This window comes from Prinia subflava, chromosome 17 (genome assembly GCF_021018805.1).
Source record: "Prinia subflava isolate CZ2003 ecotype Zambia chromosome 17, Cam_Psub_1.2, whole genome shotgun sequence".
In the NCBI taxonomy this organism is placed as follows: Eukaryota; Metazoa; Chordata; class Aves; order Passeriformes; family Cisticolidae; genus Prinia; species Prinia subflava.
In genome coordinates, this window is record NC_086263.1 from 4,143,625 (window position 1) to 4,165,414 (window position 21,790).

General features: G+C 40.8%; 1 protein-coding gene across 33 annotated transcripts in view; it reads left to right on the forward strand.

Annotated features, from left to right (window-relative positions):
* RBFOX1 (RNA binding fox-1 homolog 1) overlaps positions 1-21,790 on the forward strand; it is an 818,485-nt gene that overhangs the window by 435,270 nt on the left and 361,425 nt on the right. For 31 of the 33 annotated variants that reach the window (XM_063414918.1, XM_063414939.1, XM_063414937.1 and 28 more), the window contains one exon: positions 13,219-13,260. The exons of the other annotated variants lie outside the window; for them this stretch is intronic. Coding sequence is in view for 21 of the 31 variants with exons in the window: in XM_063414910.1 (XP_063270980.1) it covers positions 13,219-13,260 (42 nt within the window). In the remaining 10 variants the exon portion in view is untranslated. The remainder of the gene's footprint in view (positions 1-13,218; positions 13,261-21,790) is intronic. 33 annotated transcript variants of the gene reach the window in all.

A 21,790-nucleotide genomic window follows, 5' to 3' on the forward strand; every position in this document is an offset into this window, starting at 1 on the left:
TGCTCAGTTCCTGCAGGATTTATTGCCTTATGTAAGGGTGGGTGTTAAATACCAGAAACACCATAGTTTAGACTTGTCTATGATGGATATTACAGTGTAGCTGAGCCAAGGTCATAATTCTTAAGCAAAAGTATCTTTTCACAATGGAGATTAATTGTTATTTGTAATTGTGTGTGCTTGCTTGAGACACACCAGGAGTTTTTATCCAAGTAATGAGACTCCCCTGTCTCAGAATATGCACGGTGAGGTGGAAAAGGCCTGAATTCCAGTCTCTAGACACAATTAGAAATCAAAACAATTGCTGTGATATACTGAACAACCAGACAAGTAACCTCATGCAGAGCAGCATTCCCTACCCTTTTAATTGCTGCTTATCCTGTCTCAGTAAGTGAGGTAATTGATGTTTTACTCTCAAAATTGATCTCGGTGTTTCAGGTAGTTAGCAGACTAGAATGGCTTCTGCATCATAGCACTAAAAATCGTTTTGTCTCATAAACTAATCCCAGGCTCAAAAATGTGGCACACCTGAAGGCTCCCTAGCTTAAAAATAATGAGTTTGTTTGGATCTTGGGTCCACTGGACCGGATTGTGATCAATCTGAATAACCACACAGAGCATCACAGCCCTGTCCTGCTCTTTGCAGCTCTCCTGTCCACAGTTCTCCCCGAGGGCTGCCTACATCAGGGCTTTGAGGAGCTCCAAAGGATTCTGCTGGTACTTTGTTCATTCCTGTTTGAGTGAGAGGAGTTGTTTGGGGTCACAGCCAGCCGGCTGAACAGGGGATGGGGATCAGTTTGAGCAGCTGGACCCAGCACCTCTCAGGTAATGTGCACACTCCTGCTGGGGTGGGACTCACCTCAGGCCCTTGGCTTCACTTTGCTCCTCCATGTATGGTAATAGAGAATTTCTGTGAGGAAAAGAGAGGACAAAAATAAATAATATGCAGGTCAAAATATTTTTTGCAGTATTGCACATTTATTCCAACCCAAACGTGGTATTGACAGCATTTGGTTATTTTCCATGTGTCAGTGGGTAGAGAGAAAAGGCTGTGTGTTTTCAGTGGCTGGTATTTCACAGCAGGATTCAGGTATGAGCTGGGAAAAGCCTGCCTCACCCTCAGCCTCAACTCTATTCTTTGTTGCTCTAATTAAAGTTTATTCTGGTAACCTAGGCAATGAATTAAGAAATAAACCTCAACCAGTCTCACTTGTTCACTTGTGCAATGGTGTCCTTAGACATTGGCAGGGAAAATGTTAAAACACAGCATGGTAGAGATGTAATTTTGTACATGTGCCCCTGTGTCTCTCTGATTGCATTTCTCAACCTGGTATTTTCCTTATGGTACTTGGTTTCCCAGCTTCTGAAAGCACAGAGTTGGTTTGGGGAAAGGATTTGGGTAGGTTTTCAAAAGGACTGGAATGTCAAATCGTGTAGTGTATATAATCATGGGAAGTTTCTTTTCTCTGACCTTACAAGGCTTGAAGATTTTGTGTTATCTCATTGCCAAGTTTAATGTAAGAAGTTCTAGAAATTCAGGAGTAGAAGAGCCCAGGATTTTTCCAAACATTGTAATGAAAAGCAGAGAGTAAATGACACCTTGCTTGAGGCTCCAGCTGTGGTGTGTTGAACCTGGGAGGGTTAGCTGCATGAAGTGAAGGTGAAATGTTCCTTCTGAATGGTGTGTGCAGCTATTAGATTGATCATCTGTGTTGTTGTGTGATGTTGGGATGAGTCATTAATAGCTTGGTTTGGTTTGTTCCCTCCTGTAATGGAAACACACAGACACACACACAGGTAGAAGAGATGCTTCTCTCTCCCCCTCTCCATCTCTGTTGTATATTGAGCTGTAGATAAATGTGAGAAAACCTGTAGATGGAATTCTTTGTCCTTAGTGACTTTCAATCTGGGCCAAGGTGTGGCAGAAAAGTGAAGATACATATAGTTATGTGAAGAAAAGAGGCTATATTTGTTGCAAAAAGAGGTGATATTTAGATCTTTCATGTTTATGTAGTACAAGATTTCTCTCTGCCTTCTCAAGGGACGGTTTCAGGTCACAGTTTATCTCACCTCGTCTTAACTCATCACAAAGTCTTGCAGAGGTGTTTGGGAGCAGCACTTTCATGCATGAGGATGGCATGCAACGTGCCATTGCAATTATTCCAAAACACAATATAATTTTGAAGCTACAATTTCAAGCTTGTTATCCTGGAGGTCATTGAAGAACGTGACATTTGGTTTGCAAAATGAGCCTGGCTGTGCATGCAGGTGCGTGCACATACACAAGTTTTAAATGTTTCCCTCTCCTTTGCTATTTTTAGGACAGTAAGGCCATTGCTGTGGTCTCATTAAAAGGTGAAAGAAGGTGTTTAACTTTGTCAGCTGCACCTGATTTTTGCCAATGATGGCTCATTTTCTTAACAGAAAAGTAAAGAACACTTTAAATGAGACTAATATGTTCAAGGTAACCTTACCACTTCTGAGTGAGAGGAATACAGTGCCCTAATGGATGCTGTTATATGACAGTCTCTAAATGTCTTTTATTATGAAGTGTCAAGGTTTCTTTTAGGAAAGCTTTAGAAATTCTTGGGAGAAATGTTTCATTGCAGCAAGCTGTAGCAGTGCCACTAAAAATATATTGCTAATTAAAGTTTATTGACAGTCTCTGTAATGCGTTCCTGGAACAAGTCAAAGCACTGAGCAGTTATTGAATGCAGGGCACTGCATCTTCTATAGTTAGTTAAGCTGTTTAGGAGAGGAGATTAAGGTACTCTGCCCTTCCTTCCCTGTGTAGTTATTGGCTGTGCTATTGTGCAGGATAAAACACTTTCCTCTCAGGATACCAATGCTGCAGACTCCAAGAACCCTGCCCTTGTCAGGAGCTTTTTCACCTGGTAGCCGTGGGCAAACGGGAGGTCAGGGAAAATGCCAAGGTCTGAAAGGTTCATCTCCCCAGGAGGGAACAGAATTTGGGCTATTCAGAAAACAATCCCTTCAGGGTGCAGCTCTTGGGATGAGCAGGGGTGTGCAGAGTTACCTCAGCTCTGTGTGAGGAAGGTGTAAATCACACCGGTGCAGTTCTAATGTGGGACACAGTGAGGGACAGCCCGGCTCGGGTGCGGGCACACCCAGCCCTGGGGCAGCAGATACAAATCTGCACCCGTGGGTGTCACTGCTCACACTGTGAGCCCGGGCTGGTGCCCTGGAGGGGATACCTGCAACTGAGGCTGGACAAGATTGAGACAGTAAAAGCAGGTTTTTATTCAAGGCCTTCCACAGATACACCTTGGGCAGTCAGAGCCTCCCAGGGGCTACACCCAAGGTGGGCAATGGCCACGAGTTTTTCACACAGTTATCAGTTTGGTCCTTTACACATGAGGGGTTAATCCTCCAATTACAGCTCCAGACAAAAAAGCCATTCACGCTCATTTTGCTCCCCACAACTCACTTTTCTTTATACTTTTCAGGGCCTGAGGCTGTGGTGTGTCCTTGGATCACAGGCCCAGAGGGATTGTTTTGTCTGACCACAATGTGAAGGCAGTCAATTACACTTTATATGGAGTTCAGAGCTATGCAGAATAGGATTTGAAAAATATAAAAGCTAAAATCCTAAGATGTCAGTGCTTTGCTGGTTTTGCTTGTATTGCTTATCATGGAATATGTTGGCTTGTAGAAGATCTTTAAAAGTCATCTAGTCCAAAATTACATCTGTGATTTCTTACTGGTATCACGAACCTGGAAAACTCTTTCGTGTTGTTACATAATGATCCTTGGGTGTAAGCACCAGAAGCATTTGCACTGTTTTGCCACATCTCTGGAACACTCTGAGGCACAGTGAATCTATGAACAATTTTGTAAATGCAAGGAACAGGATTTATTCTTCAGATGACTGCCAGAAGACTTTTACTCCTCTTTAAATCACAAAGTCTAAGCTACTCATTTCAGTAGAGTTGCTCTGCAATTGTGTTGCTGTAAGCAAGGGCAAAGTACTGCCTCTGGGAAGGAAGATTTACAGTACAAACCAGAACCAAAGCAGGGTTTGTTACATGGGGTACAAGTGAGTACCAACAGCTTTCCAAAGTGATTGGTTTGTGGCTCTGAGAGCCAAACATTCTGCCTGCTTGTACAACTACAGTTCCACTGAGGAACATTATCTGAGTTGTAAAAACCATGTAAAAAGCTCCTTATGGCAGGCTTGGTCCTGGAGCTCATTACATTTCTGCCTGCTCTTTCTGCTGATTCAAGCTTCTTGCATGCACAGAAATGGCCAGAGGAGCTGTGTGATGGAGAGAGGAGAAAACCCTGATGCAGAGCCAGGTCAGGCTCATGCTGTCAGGGTAAAAACAGCCCCAGTGCAGGGGGACAGACATGATTTACCCTCTGGGACTGATTGATCAAAAACCAGAGAAAACACACTCCTGATCTGGGGTGTATTTACTGAGTCAGGGTGGGAAGTTCTTTCTCTAAACTTCACAAAAGCATAATTCCTACACGTCTTTGCTGTGCTTTAGGGAAAGAATCTCACCTGCAGAGTCCACAACCTGATAAATTAGTGCAGCAAAGGCAACTTCTGCTTCTCTCAAGAGATTCATAGCAAAAAAACCTTGATAAGTTGGCAAAGGGCACAACACTTGTGTTTTGATTTGTGTGTGCAAGCACAGAACTTAGCACTGCATTTCCAGTGCAAAACAGAAAGGTGTCTAAATGTCATTAGTGCCTTAAATTAACCCTATTGTCCTGCTGAAAATGTGTGTGGATGCTAATGACCAACTTCCTTCCTGCATTCACATCCTTGAAATTCTCTCCCAAGAGCTAAAGATAAGCAGCATGTATGTGTTTCATAAGTAATGAAGTTATCCACCAAAATGTCAAGTTTTAGGTAGAGTGATAGAGAAGAGACTGTCATTTTAATGCACTTCATGGTCTTCACCTCTTTTTTGCATTCAAATTTTACTGACAAGAATATATATAAAAAGTACACATCTGTGCCTATAAAGAAACAAAACCCAAACCAAAAACAAAACAAAGGGAAAAAAATCAATAGCTTGATTAACCAACTAAATTACACTATAATAGGATGCTATTAATTATCTATCAGTTTAAAAACTATCCTAGAATATAAATAGTTGTTAATATTAAACAGTCTAAGGTTTTCCCTTTTTTATCTGCAGATGAATAAAATAAGTTTGGCAGATCAATTTGCTGATGATTGATCTATGAGGTTAATACTGCAGAAGGACCATTTAGTATGCTTTGGGTCACATCATATAAAATAAACTATTTTACATATATGAATACACCCATACACACACACACACAGAGCCTTTCACTTTATGACACTCTGCAGATTAATGTTTTAATTGGAAAAAGAGCAGCTCTGAGGAAGGGGACAAATGAAAGTCTGGATATCTGTCAGTTCTTGCTGACCTGGCAATATCTGGTTTCTCAGACCACTTCCTTCTGTAATGACCTCTCCAGCCAATAATGAGGATCTGCCAGATAAAAGCTGTGTTTTGGGTTTTTTGTAATTTGTCAAGCATCAGTGGCTAAAAGAACTTGCCTTCTTTTTTATCAGCACCCAAGCACAGCAAGGAGGCTTGCAGATGTTTGCTGATAGCACGCAGGCCGTGTCTGTAGGAGCAATTTGTAACATAACTGGTTTTGGTAACTGTCTGGAAATCCATGCCTGTCTCTGTGATATCCTCATTGTCAGGCTGCTGCTCTCTCCTCTGCCTTGAAGGGTCTTTCTGAGTTGTTACCTGCACCTGAATGACTGCCACCTTAATAGGCTAGTTGTATTTTTCTAGAAAATTTTGATGTAAAGTGGAGTTTTTACTTAAACCCTGTCTTAATCTTACCATATTCTTGGCCTACAGTTTTTAGTTGTCATCTCTGTCCATGATCCTTACTTCAGAAAACCTATTATGCAGCACCTCAGATCTATTGCCTTGTTTGGGCGATACAGAGCCTCAGAATTCAGCAGTTCCTGATACTCAGATACTAATTAGTATCTCCAATTTCTTCATTCTATAGTTACATTGGCTTCAGAGTTTATCACTTAATTGATATTCATACCATTATCTGAAATTTCTTTTTCCTGCATAGAGTCTTTAAGGAAAGAAACTTAAAACACTTTCCCCCAAAGGTGCAAGATTTTATAAGAATAAATTCTTGTAATAACGATATGTTTATGAAACAAGAATTGTTTGTGCTGCAGTGAATAGGGTAATACCTGTATATGCCAGGCTTGGTTTGGGCCTGTTTACATTGTAAGATAATTTAATTCTATACTGCTTTATTTCTATGCAGGCTTTAATTCTTTACTGCTTGCAGTTTTAACATCACAGTATTTTTAATTATGTTTTTCATAGTGTCCATTTATTCTTTGTAGTACATTGCCTGTGCCTTCAGATTATTCTGTATAATATTTCCAGTGCTGTGCAGGGAAATTAAATGCACTATGGCCAGTCCTTTATGTACAAAAGGAGTTTATATTTGAATTCTAACCACAGATCAAGTTTCTCATGGGATTGCTCCATGCAGAGCGTACATCCACAATTTCATCTTGAGGCTTTCCCACACAAGAATTTCTCTGGGATGGTACTTGTGAAAGATATTGTCTTGGAGACCTTTTTCCTAATTTATATTAAAGTCCTGTGTAAGGTAGTTTGAATGTCCTCGGGTTGGTCATCACAGAGTGTGGATCCAAATGAACCCAGCACTGCCCTGGTCTGCACCAGGCTTTTCACAAGGTCGTGGCAAAGCCCCGCAGCTCCCAAAGCGTGTTTGGAAAACGGAGCTGGCTGTGCCACGGGCTGTGAGCAGGGGAGAGCTGCAGTGCTGCCTGCTGCTCTGCCTTCCTGCAGGGCTTCCACTCACAGGGAAGATGGAAAAGGAAGAACTTCCAGGCTCTGCTGCAGCACCTCAGGTTTCCTTGAATACTCTCAGGGAGCCGGAGGCAAATTTGGTCACATATCTGTGTGATCAGCAGCATGCTTTGGGCATACAGCTAAGGCTGTTAAAAAACAAAGAAATCAAAGATTAAATTTAAAAAAAACCCAACAATAACAACAACAACAACAACAACAAACAAAACAAAACAAAAAAACAAAACAGAAAACCAAAAAAAAAAACCCCAAAACCCCCAAAAAACCCCCCCCAAAAACCCCTCAAAAAACCAAAAAAACCCCAAAAAACAAACAAACAACAAAAAACTAAAAAACCCCCAAAAAACCCCCCCAAAACCCCCCCCAAAAAAACAAAACAAAAAACCCAAAAAACAAACAAACAACAAAAAACCAAAAAAAACCCCACAAAAAACCAAAAAAACAACCAAAAAAACCCAAACAAACAAACAAAAAACCCCACAAAAAATCCCACAAAAAAAACCCAACACAAACCCAAAGAAAAACCCAAACCCCCTGCTTTAGGTAACCGTGATGTTCAAGCAATATAGAAAATCTTGATGAAGAAACATATCTCATCCTGCAGCTAAGAAAAGGTGAACATTGAATTCTAAGTCTTCTCAGTTGGTTAAAGGAGCCATTTTGCAAAAGGAAATAATTGCCTACGAACTGGTTTAATGTAAAAATCTTTAAAAGTGTGTCTCTTTTATTTTTGGAGATTTTCTACTTTTCCTTGTCTCACTAAAATGATCCTGTTTGGAATATGTTGCTAATTTGAAGGCAAAAAGAAAAGGAGAGCGAGAAAAGCCTATAAAACTATAGATTATTTTTTATGGATGATGAGATGGTCCCCATTTGCATTTACAGCTTTACAAGGATTGTAGCACTAGGCTCTTTTTCTTTTTTTGATGGAAATGCTTAATCTGAGCTCAATGGGCCATAATAATTGCCTGTTTCTTCCAGTAGAAATAAACCAACTTGTATGTGACACTTGAAACCTTAACTCTGCTTAGTATTACCCACGGAATTGGAGACAGTTCTTCACCCAAATATATTTATGACAGCAGCACCAGTCGATATACAATACCCAGCCAAGGGCATTGGAGAATAAATCAGTCCCTGCAGCCCCTGCTGGAGCACAATAACTGATGGTGGTAATAAAACCCCAGGAAATTAAAATTCTGTGCATGCAAACACACATACCTAGCCAAGAGAAAGCCGATGCTCTCTGTTCTGGAAAGAATTTGCATATGCACAGACATATACATTGTGTACCCCTTTGTGTTAGAAGCACAATGAACACACAGTCTGTGGGCTGGCAGCTCATTATCACCTCCTTAGACTGCCCTCTACATCTGGGGGCTTTCAGGAGACCTGTCCACAAAAATTTAGGCACGTTGTAGTGGAGAAGGACCATCCCAGTTACTCCTTGAGGAAGAAATACTGATATTATCTTTGAAAGCTTCTAGATGTTGCTCGAAGTGACTGCCAAAGGCTCTGAAATCCCCATTTCCAGTCCATTTCATCCTGTATATTTCTGCAATTACTGGTATTTTTAATGAGTCCTCTGTGTCTGAGCACCTTGGGCTCTGCTTTGTGGCATTGTGAGCTCTTGGGATGGATGTTGTTTCTTCACTTGTGTTTTGGGGTTTCACACGTAATACTGAGAGGCAGTTTTAGATTAATACACAATATTATTTATACATTTATGTACAAGCCCACACTCTTTCCACATATTAAATAACTTGGAGTGTTATTTCTTCTGAATTCTGTGGGGCAATGAGATAATGAACACTAATAAGTAATCAGGAGATGCAGGGTTTGGCTGTTTCCAGATGAAATACAGCAGTGCATGGTGCGTGCTCGAGTGTAGCACAGCCTTTTTGTGTAACGTGGCAAGGAAAAAACCCAAACGTTTAATTTTTGACAGAAGACTTTTCCAGTCAGATGAGTGTCTAATGAGAGAAAGCACTGGCAGATGGATTTTGCAGATAGTATGAAACTGCATGGACTGTCTCAGAGTGTCTGGTGAAACACAACTGCTACAACGGTGAGAGGATAATCTAAGGTTTGATTTCAGCTGTTTAATCTATGTATGAATGAGGAGAAAGGTAATTTCTCAGTCAGAAGATGAGCAATAACCATTTGGGAGGTGGGTTCTGGTAAAGGCACTGTGACTGCTCAGTGCCAAGCCTTTCTCACCTGGTTCTGAAGCTCCACAGTTTGTGTGTAGGTACTGACTGTATTAGTAACAAACAAGCATATTATTGAAATTTTAGTAATCATATTTGCTCTGTCCTTTTTGAGGTGTAAAAAGGCAGCAATATCAGGGGGCCTTTAATTTACCACATGTGTTCAGTTTTGGTAAAATATCTGGAAGATAAAAGACATTAGATGTTCACCTATTATTTTCCAGCCACTGGGACTGTGCTCCTTTGCAAATAACCTCAATCCTGAAAACATTCTGAATTTGAAAATGTGAGTCCAATACTTGGGAATGTTGTACTTCAACAGAAATGGGTTTTTTTACATTTGAGCAGACACTTTCTGTAAATAACCTTATTACCCTCCTATTGTTCTCTTTTCCCAACCACCTAAGCCCTTTCTTTAAAATGACACTTGACAAACTTGACAGCAAAAAAGCCCCTTCCCCTCTGGACTCGTGGTGTTCCCTGACACCTGCAGAAATGCTGCTGCTCCCTCAGTCTGTCCTTTCATGCAGAGATGGGTCCCATTTTCTGTTTGGTTTCCAGTTTCCTCAGAGCCAGGGCTTCTGTGTCCTTATGAAGAGTGGATAACTGATAAATATATTTAACAGATATTCAGACTTCCACCTGTTACTGTTACTTAAAGAAAACAAACACTTCCCCATCCTAGTCCTGAACTCACTGAGAATGACACCAGCAGGTTGCACAGTATTTCCAAAGGGTCTTTTCTGGTTTAAAATGATGGAGCCTGAAAGCAAAAGTGTCTTCTAAGACTGCTGTCCTATAAAGGAGCCTGTAGTTCTTTCACAATTTCTCCTTAATAAAACCCTCTAAAGGGAATGAATCTTTTAGGCATTCTTCCACTAAACCCAAAGTATGTGAGAGCCTGACACAATGGCACTCATCATACTGACCAGTCCCAAAGTAAAATAAGGAAATAGTTAATTGCACATGGTTCAATCCAGAGCCATAACAAAGTAAATTTAGGATTGAGAAGCAATGCATTTAAAATTGCAGGATGTGCACAAGGTTTGCTTCTAGGCTCTCTTGATCATTAATTAAATATGTTATGGCTTTCAGTTTTTCTCATTTATCTGTGCAGGTTTACATATTGTAAATGCATTATTTATGTTTTCCCTTAAGTGCTCAGTACTGCCAGGATGTTTCTCTTAAACTGGCACAGATAGCAAAAAAGACAAAATGAGAGAGCAAATTTGGCACTGGTGAAATGCTCAGAGAGCTGCTCATGTTCAAATGAGCCTTTCCCAGATGTGTTTTAATAAACTTGAACTGACAAATAGAGGGCCAGACAGGCAGATGGCACCCGTGTTTAAACTATGATTTTTTTTTTTTTTAATTAAGGTAACTTTTGTTTGTTTATATTTTTTCCTCTTAATCTCATCCTAATAATGCCTTATCACTAAGCCTTGCTGCTTTTTTTCTGGAAGGCTCCTAGGATGAAGGGTGATGAGGGAGCTGTCTGGGTGGATGTTCACTCTGAGGGAAGCCAGCTCTGAAATGGATTTTGTTGTTGTAGCTAAAACACAATTTGGAATCAGCCATTTGCTGAGCTCTGAACCAGGGAATTGCCACCACTGGCATGTCCTGCAGGTTGCACCTGTTGTTTTTTCCTTTCAGAGTAAACTGAGTGTCATGCAGGTGGTTGAATCTAAAGATAATTTAGAATAGTGTTCTTACATTCATATGAATGCTGTTTGTTTTAAAGTAAATTGATGGTTTTCTTCTGTTGGTTGTGGATAGATATGGAGGAGCAGTTGGATGTTCAGATGTGGTCATCTTATTCACTTACTCTTTGCCTCTCTTTGGTATTCTCTCACTGTTCATAAACACTTCTTTCCCATCTTAAATACAATTTTTGGTGTCTGAGATGTTAAGTATTTTGTTTCAAATTACAGTAGCAATTAGCTACTAATTAAACCACAAAATAACCTATCTGCTTAAATAGTCAGTAACTATAACCCTTGTTCCTCTCTATGAGTATTCGCTACACTTTTTTCTTGTTATCTTAGAAATTTCACCTTTGTTGCATTCCAAACCTCTCCTTTCCATCTCACCACCAGAGGTTAAAATCTCTAACACAGAAAACTTAAATAGTAAAAAAAGACTCTGAACAAAACAACCCAAACTCCCTTCTAACTTTGACTGGGTGTTCACTGTAGGTCCCTTCCAACTGGAATATTCTGTTCTACTTATTTTTAATCAAGGTGAAGAGGTTCATGTGGAATTCAGATCTGAAATTAACTCTTGAGACTTATGCAAGCACAGTTTCAAAGCAGACTAATATAACCTTAAAGTGACTCATAAATGGTGTAGAGTCATGAACTTTGAAACGGGGAATCGTTACAGTCACTTCAGCTGTGCTTAATTTGACTCCTTAGGGGAATTGTAATTAGACCTATGCTGAATTCCTTTACTTTTTATTCCCTGCTAGGAACTTCAAAGAGCATTTGTTTCTGTTAGGTTTGTATTTTCTTACAGGGACTCTGTTGTAAAACTTCTGCTGTATGAGTAGAAGGTTAAGCCTGTAATGTACTTTTTAGGACTCGGTCTGTGATGAAAACCAGGCAGTTTTATTTTGTTTGTAGTAACCTAAGTTTGACTGAGGCATTGCCATTTTCATTATCACTACAGAGATAAAATATCTTATTCAAATGGGTGCTGGTTGGTGTTCTAACTGTTCCTAAGCACAAAGTAGCAACGAGTGTGTTCCGAACCTTTGGAGAGATCCTCAGAAACATTTCATGTTTTCATGTTTTATGGATTGTTTGCCATCCACACTAATGACAGAACTGACAGTGATAACACTTTCAAGGCTAATTATGCTCCCTAATGAGTCTAAACTTATTCTAAAATTATTTTTAAAAACCAAAACAAAACCCAACCAGACACAAAACCCTGCTATCCACAAGGGCAAATCAACACCCGAGTGCCTTCCCGAGCAAAGCTTTGGAAGTTTGGTTCCAGAGGCCAGGCTGAGTCAGGCACCGGGGAGCTGGGGAGCAGTGGGAACAGGAGAGCAGTGGGAACAGGAGAGCAGTGGGAACAGGAGAGCAGTGGGAACAGGAGAGCAATGGGAACAGGAGAGCAGTGGGAACAGGAGAGCAATGGGAACAGGAGAGCAATGGGAACAGGAGAGCAATGGGAACAGAAGAGCAGTGGGAACAGGAGAGCAATGGGAACAGGAGAGCAGTGGGAACAGGAGAGCAGTGGGAACAGGAGAGCAGTGGGAACAGGAGAGCAGTGGGAACAGGAGAGCAGTGGGAACAGGAGAGCAGTGGGAACAGGAGAGCAGTGGGAACAGGAGAGCAATGGGAACAGGAGAGCAGTGGGAACAGGAGAGCAGTGGGAACAGGAGAGCAGTGGGAACAGGGAGTTTCAGGGCTGCTGGTGTTCCCAGAGCTCTCCCTGGAGGAGCCTCCTCCCTCTGGCATGGTTGGGATGCCCCAAGTTGTGCTGCCACTGCCCCGTGTCCGCTGTCACAGGGATCAAGGTCCTGCTCAGCTCACACTCTGAACAGTCCTTCATGTAAATCTGGCAGAGCACTAAGAGCAGTGTGGAAAAAAAAAAAATACAAATATGCTGTGGAATCAAATAATCTTCAGAGTGACTTTTACACAAGATTAGAACTGGATGTTTTCACAGGAAAGTGTTTTATCACTTATTTGAACCTTCTGGATCTTTATTCCTGAGCTGTGCTGTGAATATATCATGGTATTGAAGCAGTGGGATATTCACAAATACAACAGACTTGTGATAGAACACAAAAGGAGGAAAGCTTTTTCCTGAACTGGACTGCCAATGGGGTGTTTAAAATCTAAACAAGATCCTTTTCTACTTCAGTTTTATTGTAGATTCTGGTGTTAATTTCATTTTGACCTTTGTAAATTGAAAATATAAGAGGAAATTTTTTTGTTTTGTTTTGCAATAATGATTCTGTGTGGATGCACAGGACAATATTGTGTTTAGATAAATGTCTGCATTCCCAATATTTATATGTGTAAAACAGGTAGATTTAGCAGCTTTGTTGTGACAAGAATGTTATGCTTTCAAAGTTATTTTGGCTTTTTTTTTCTTTTTTCCCCTTGTAGGGTTCAAAACAACAGATGAGTTGTGAAAGAGAACAGCTAAGGGTAAGTGCAACACTATGCAAAACGTTCTGTTCCTTTAAAACATAAGCAGAATCTAGTCTGTGCTATTGACAGATGGATTACTTAATTTAAGAGGAACATATTTAGGTCATTTGTTGCTTGTTGGTAAATACTGTACATCTTTCAGTGTAAAGGAGCTAGATAAATACACTTTTTCTCTGCAGTGTGGTGGGGTTTGGCAGTAAATTCCCTTCCAGGGGATCCCTCAGTGAGCTCCAGCAGTGCCAGCGGTGCCGGTGCCCCCCAGCCTTGCTCCACTCTCAGATGTCCCCACAAGAAGCTGTTCCCCTGTGGGTTTTTGTAGTCTGTGTCCTTTCAGAGAGGAACCAGGCAGGGCTGTGAGAGCTGGAGATTTTAGGGTGTCTGTTGGTTGTGTACAGTCTGTGAGGAGATGGAGTTCCTGAGCCCAGCCTGTGACCCCTCTTGTTTTCCCCTTTTCCTGTGTTAGTGACCGAGTTAAACAGCTTTTAGTCTCAGCTCCCTTTAAATGCTGCAGGTCCCTGAAGATGCTTTTCCATTGCAATATTTCTTGCTTTATTCTAGTATTTGTTTGGGAAAGTATAAGAGCCTTCATTGATTAAAAGGACAAAAACCCAACCAACCAAAAGCTTTTTGGTCATCTGAGTGTTGCTTAATACACCTGCATTCATTGATAGCACATGATGAGTATTTACTTGAAATCTCACATGCAAGTAGAGAGGGAAAGGCAGGCCTGAAGGAAGGGCGAGTTTCCATACAAACAGAAATTCTGTTGGAAATAGAAAAAGCAGCTTTCTCTTTGTTTGTTTGCTGTTTACTAAGCATCAGCAGTGCCCGCATGACTTGCAAGTATAAGGAATATATTTGTCTTAAAGTACATTCTGCAGTGTTCTTGTCCATCCAGCCATTCTTTAGATTAACTCCATCAACATATCTAGATGTTTCAGCTGGTCCTCACCACACTTGTAATGGGATTTTTGCTAAACAAGTTATGCAAGAACAATGCATCACATATTGTCCTCAATTCTTTTCTTGCTGACATGTGACGGTGTTTCATTGTACTGGAGCTGGAGTGACAAAGCTTTGTTTTATCAGTAGTCATGTCTCAACAGAGCAGCTGTCAAAGCTAAAGTATTGCAATAGAACCTGAAGGACAAGCTTTTCCAGAGGTAGCAATGCCTTGAGAACAAAGAAAGTTTTCATTTCTTTTTATTGTTTTTACTTTCTCCCTTGAATGAAGGAAAACGTTGTTTTAAAATATAACGTGAGGGGGCCACCAGCTCTTTCTTCAAGTCAATTTTTTGTATTTTTTCAAAGCAGGGGATAAGATGTGGTGCAGTGAAGCTTTCGTGTCTCTTTCTAGTCCAGTATTACACATTTGTGTCTAACAATGAGCTCAGTGCTTAGGATGCCTCTGTGTCATAGAAAACACGACACCTAAAGACAAAACCATGTCTGTAACCTGCTAAATGTAGGTACATCATCTTCCACCACTCCTGTGATGTTCCTGTGACACTAAACACAGTGTCTGGTGTAAATTCTGCTCCAGAGGTGCCCCGTGGCTTTCACAGCCTCTCTGCTGTGCCAAAAGGTCACTGAATTTAAATGTACTGTGTGGGCATGTTGGACACTCTCAGGGTGTCACTGGATCATTCTGTCACTTTAGGTTGGCTCCCTAACTGAGCAGTGCTGGTAAAGAAAGGTTTCAATCAGGTTTTGCAGGCCTGCAGTATTTTCTTTTGGGGTTTGTGACTTGCCATGAGTACTTGCATGTAAGGCAATCTCTTCATAAAAATGGTGCTTCATCGCAGCTGAAAGAATTGAAATAGAATGAAGAAACAGGATTAGAACCACAAAATGCCAACATCCTGTTGGTTGTTAAACCAAGTAAACCGGATTATTGTTAGATCATCTAATAATACAATAAAAAGATATATCTCCTGCTTCCTTGCCAAGTCTAAGATGAAAATGCCTGCCACTCTCCTTTTTTGATTCCCTAGTAATTCCTTAGTCTGAGAGTCATAAAAAAGTTTCAAAAGAAAGGCTTGTTAAAACATAATTGTGTGAATAAATAATTAGTCATTGTGTGGCTATAGAAAGAAATATCCAAGTCTGACTAAAATAATTTCTTCAGACATTTCTCACTTCTTATCTGTTTCACTGCCTTGTAAATTCTAAATGCAAAGCACCATGTCACTGTTCTGGAATAAAGCATTTAGAGTAATGAAACTCATTCATATTAGAGCCTCTGGCCATTATACATTATATTTACAATGAATGATAATCCTAATGATTAAGGAAGCCTCTGTATTTTAACCCTTTTCTACTCAATATTTGAACTTCACAACAACCACAATGTGTAACTTATTTGCCCTGCCAACCTGGTACAGTTCCCAGGCAGACATTAATTTATTTACCTGAATTATTTAAATGAAAATTATACAAAAAAACTATGGGGGTTTTATCTCTAGCAAGGCTGGTTGTTTTTTATTCCATTTGGAAACATAACCTATATTTCGTGAATTTCCATTTGATTTTTAAAAAATAAAGCATCAATATCATTTTTCATGTTTTCCTTTCTCTTGGCAGTGATTTTCATTACAAGGTGCTGCCTTGAATAATAATTATTTTCATGTTTCCTGATTTCCTTTTACTTTCTAGTCTGGTGTCACTTAAATCAAGTTATACTAAAAAACCCCAGTGTTTCTAAGGCAAATTGACTCACAGTATTGCTCTCCCACCTCCCTCCACGCACTGTGCTTCATCAGTATTTCCTTTAAAGAAAATAATGATGCTCTGACTCCCCTTCATTGTGTTTTGTGTTCTCCAGTCCTGCTTTATAAACCTCTTTTTGGCCAGTCTCTGCTCCTCTCTGCCTCTCTCCTGCTGCCCCTCGCTGCTCACGAGTGGCTCTGTGTGGTTGGATTCTGCTGCATTAGAAATGACCTGCAAAGACACAGAACTCACAGCTTGCTCAAAATCATTTAAAAGCGCTTTTCTCCTTTTATGTCAGTCTGAAAAACAGACTTTGAAACATGCGTGGTCCAGGTTATTTAAGGCTGTGAAGAAAATTGGGATGTGAGCCCTAAGCAGAGATTATTTGGAGTACATAAAGCTATAAATAAGGGCAGTGACAGCTCAGAAGTCTGTCTGCTGTTCCCACTGAACCTTCCTTGCTGCTCTGACTTGAACCTGGCTCGGTACTTTTTTATCACAGCTGACTTCAATGTACAGGCTGAATTAAAGCTTTCTGAGCTTTACCCAACCTTCAAGTCATAACTGATTATTTTGCATGATTAATTGAGTATAACTGTGTGAGATGGACTCCTGTATCTGCACTGGCACGAGCTGAGCTATAGAAGTGAAAGCTTTTGGTCCAGATGAGCTCTCCAAGGTGGACAGAGAGCAATTTTAAATTCTGATATTGGGAGGCTTTATAAATGTTCCTGTGAATACCAATGAGGTCTAATGGTAAATGGTGTGATTAGCTTCCTTGATCTGAAATTTCCAGTGACCCAGTTGTTGCTCTAATTAACAGCTTCTTTCACATGTGCTTATTATCAAGATGCATTATATGCAGCCAGAGTTCCTGCTCTGGTCTGAAATACGGGCAGGGCAGGCTCTTACTCTCACCCTGTATTTAATATCAACTTTTATGTTTTTATAGCGCTCTAATTTTCAAGGAGACAGAAAGAAGTTTTGCGTTCAATATTGTTCTATTTGTCTTGTCTCTTGTACAGTAAATGAAATAAAGTGCAACATGCAGCAAAAAATGCATCAAAGTTATTCCAGGTAGAGAAAAAACAAAAGCAAATGCATTGATGCCCAGCACCATTTTTAAGCAACACTGATCCTGCAGTATTTCACTTTATTTGTGGCTTATTCAGTGCATTAATTTATCAGGTTTGTAATGTGCTCAGCTGTATTGATGAGGACTCTTGGAAACTTTTTTAAAGAAACTTTTTGAAGCTCATTGTTGTGGCATTATCTTTCTCCAGCGATTAAGAATAATCCATTGACATTTTGGTGCCTGGTGTTCCTCTGATGCACCAGGGAGTTTTGTTGTGAGTCAGTGACAGACACTCATTTTTTAATTGGTTTGAGCTGAGCAAAACCAAACAAATAACTGGATAGAAGAAGAGAATCGGAGTGGAAGTGATTTGTTAAGTAGATATAACTCCCTAGGGTTTTCTCCAATTACACGGGGTGGTAGCAGGGCAGAGCACACACAGTGGTTGGCCAAGAACCTCTGCTCTCCATCCACCTCTCCCCACACTGGACAGGAGGCAAAGGAATGGCTGTGAGCTTCTTTTGTGAGTCAGTGATGTTACCAGAGAGCAACATGGAATTCACAGCATTTCTGCAGAACAGGGCAGCTGGTTCTGGCCAGTAATAAAATCACTTTTGGCCTTTCCTCTGAAAACCCCTTGGTCTGCATTTGTAAACAGCAGGTGTGTGTTTTGCGTGGAAGAGTAACCTGGAACTACCAAGCATTCTGTGTCCCTCAAAGGAGAAAGGGTTCAAAGGGGAGATCACTCCTGAAGTGGGATCAATCCAGCGTGTTTACTACTCATCCTTCCCTTAGGAATTCACGTGTGCTGCATTTGATGTCCCAGACAAGTGGCTTTAAATGATCCTGCTGTGGCTCCTGTAGTTACTCTTCAGAGAGCTGTGTGTGCCATCCTCCATGTCCATGGTGTGGAGGTACAGGCAGCTGAGAGCAGTAAGAAAATGTATTTTTGGTTCCTGATTTGCCTTACACATTGACATGGAATGAAATTGGCCTATTCTCACTCAGTGTCTCACCAGCCCTATTCCTGGTGGGTCCATAAAGAGTAATACACATCACAGCTCAGGGAAAAAAAATCTTGGAAATAAGATCTAAAAAAGACTGGGGAGAAGGGTTAATTGTAGGGCCGTGATTTCATTTCAATTTTAACTTTAGTTGAAATCAATGTGTGCCAAAAACAAAGGCAGCTAGAAAAATGTAAATTTCAGTTGCAGTCTTGCTTGGCAGTTCTGCTAAATTTTAGGAGCCTTCCCAAGAATAGTAACTCATAATGCTGACCTCCAATTTCTTGTTTAATATTATTGCAGCTAAAAACAATAACAAAGTAATGAAAACCATCGAGGTTCATGTTTCAAGTGTCATGGCCCCTCACCACAAGGATTCTGTTCTCTTTTAATGCAAACTGTTGATAGGGCCCTTGGATCAAGAGAATAAAGTGTTTGCAGCAGTTTGTTCAATAGTGGTGCCACTCACTTCAGGTTCCTTTGCATTCTTTCAGGAATAGTTAAGAGGCCTTTAGGCATTGTCCTGACTCTGCTCTTGATGGAATGCTATTCAGAAAACTTTCCATTCCTGTCTTGATGTTGTTTTGGCATCTCTCTCTGAGAACAGCAGGCAGAGGCTGTTCTGCTGTTCAAGCACCACTTTCTTTTGAATGCAACTTTGATTTTTGCACAGTCAAGTGTTTTCTCTGTGTGGTGCTTCATAATTGCTGGAACTGAAGGATCACAGGAATTTTTGGTGAGGCTGAAGCGAGGTTTGCACTGAGTACCTGTTGGGTTGGGGTGACAGGTTCCATTTGGGGCTGCAGCACTTTGTATGGCCTTCAGTGTGTGTTTAAACTCATACCTGTACACAGGCAGCCAGGGACAGGGAATAGTTCCCTAAGGGTAATGAAGGTTCAGGAAGTGGTGAATTTGTGAAGGGATAGAAGGAAATATATTTGGACAGTTTAAGGGCTGCTGAGACAGCACCCAAGATAAATTCAATATCCTGGTGCACAAACATGAGCACTGCCCGGTCCTGGATCCACTCTGGATTTGGGAGCAGCTTCTGCACTCAGAACAGCAACTTTTGGTTCAGACTTTCTGCAGTGGCTGCACACAGCTCCTGCTGCAGAACACTCGCTGTGAGCAGGGATGCTGTCCTAGAAAAGAAGAAAGGTTTTCTTGCTTAGCTGGTGTTTGTTGAGAGGGAGCTCTTTTTTCACACAGCTTTTGTAGTTTCTCTTTGATCATCTGGAAACCAGACCTTTGAGTGCACAGCTTTAACAGTGTTTATACTATCCTGACTTATTATTTCAACCTCTGCTGTTGCTGAGGCAATTTGACTAGCAAAGATCATGGTCTCTTTAGTGTCACACCTAATTCAAGCAGAAAATATAATTTAGTTTACAGTGCAGTTTGGAGGGTTTGTGGTGGTTCTTTGTGATTTTTTTTTTGGGGCGGGGGAGAGGAGGTTGTTTGTTTTTCCCTTCCCTTCCCTTCCCTTCCCTTCCCTTCCCTTCCCTTCCCTTCCCTTCCCTTCCCTTCCCTTCCCTTCCCTTCCCTTCCCTTCCCTTCCCTTCCCTTCCCTTCCCTTCCCTTCCCTTCCCTTCCCTTCCCTTCCCTTCCCTTCCCTTCCCTTCCCTTCCCTTCCCTTCCCTTCCCTTCCCTTCCCTTCCCTTCCCTTCCCTTCCCTTCCCTTCCCTTCCCTTCCTTTTTGTTTTTTTGCCAATTTTGGATCGCTGTTGTGTTTTTTCCCCAGGTGTTTCCACGAGGCCTTTCTGGCTTGGCTGGGGGTTGTGTGGTTTTGCCTGGGCAGTGCTGTTGGCTTGAACCATTTACTTTTCACTTGAGTGAAAAAAAGTGAAAGACCAGGAAATGCTTTTCAGCTGCAGGCAGTTGGGCTGTATTTTTAACACACTCCTTGAATGAGTTCTCTTCACTCATAGATAAAAGAACAGGCTGAACAACAAGATTTTTAAAGGGAACAAGAAAGGCATTGAAAATATGGTAAGAACTGAAAAACCTCCAAACTAATTTACATTAGTTTGTATTTCATGAACAATCTAAGAAATGTGGTGTTACAGGGACATATAGTCACTGAGCCACACTGTCTTCTTGAATCAGTATTTTTTCAAGTAGAGGGAATGAAGGAATATTGATTTAAATATGGATATCATGTCCTTGTATTGATGTTAATGGCCTTTTTCTGTTCTGTAAAATCTTTCTAAACTTTACTTGTTTAAACTGGGCAGGTGTACTACACTACAAAAACATTTCATTATGCTTTTTAAAGTAGCTGCCAAATTTTTTCAAAGCATCAAAATTATAAGGAAAAATAAATTCACCTTAAAAAACCCAGAAATGCAAGAATCAATATTAATATGCAAACATATACATATAAATTTGTATTCTACATATATCTAAATACAACTAAGGATCCAATCCTATTAACTTGTGGTTGACATGTACATTCACCACATTGTTGGATAAAGGGTAAAATCTTGGCTTTGGATAGGCCAGGATTTTAGAAGTCTATTTGTTCTTAGTCTCAACATTTTTAATAGGAAGAATAAATGAACTGTGAGTGTGCTGTGTTATATTTTGCAGCAAAATCCCAACTTGTCCTGAAAGCCAAGTCTTTGTGTTCAACAGGAATGGCTTTCTTGGAACAAAATCCCCCAAAAAATCCATGTAGTCCCCAGGAAGCAGGACAGAGAAGTAAAAAGAAGCTACACCAAACAAACAAACAAAAAAAATTCTGTGTTTTATCAAGCTGACAGTAGTTTTGTGCCATCTTGAAGATTTGGCCTCAAGAAGGTGTTGGAAGACAAGTGAATACAGAATTTTAAAAACATCTTTACCCGACTAATTTTTCTTCTCTTCACAAAGGCTTGCAGCAAAAATTTATTTAGGAAAAAAAGTGTATTATCCAGAGTTTCACACTTGTCCCTGTGTGGGCGTGGACAGGCTGGAGAGGTGGAGGCAGGGGAACCTCATGAGGCTGAACAGGGCCAGGTGCAAGGTCCTGCCCCTTGCCTGAGGCAGCACCAAGATCAGCAGGTACCGGGGCCAAACTGATGGAGAAATGGAAGAAATCCCCAGCTGGTATTTTCATATTTGTAGCACGGTATCTGGAGGATCCATTTTATCAGCCAGGAAGTGGAGAAAGGTAAAAATGCTCTGCTGATTTGTAGCATCCTTGTTGTTCCTCACCCCTGGGAGAAGCTGACCTTGTTTTGGGAATGTTTTCTCCTCCCCATCTGTGTGCTGTTGTGCGTTTTGAAGCTTTGATCACCTCTGTTTTCTTTAAAGACAGCGTGGCTTAGACAGGGAGGGGGAGATATAAACCCAAAGTGAATCAGATCACAGGCATTATCACAGGCATTTTCTGTGCTCCACTGATACCAGAACTCTGAGCCCGTCATGTGAACGAGTGGCCACAGATGTACCCCAAGTATGTAATCAAATGCCAGTAGACTGCTATTCATAGGTAATGGGCAAAAATACAGATGCACTCAGGGCTCACAAGTTCCATTTCCAGCATTTCTCTCTCATGCAGTAGTTAGCTCTGCCTTTGGATTCTTAAGATCTCTTTGAGTACAACACTGAAGGTAAAAAAAGTGGTGTTCATCTCAAGGTCACTTTGGTACTTGAGAGCAGCTGCCCTCCAAAGAGCACATAATGAAGAGTTTTATTACCTTTTGGTTGGTTTTCCCTACGTGCTGTACATTGCTTCATATGCTATCAGCTCATTTCA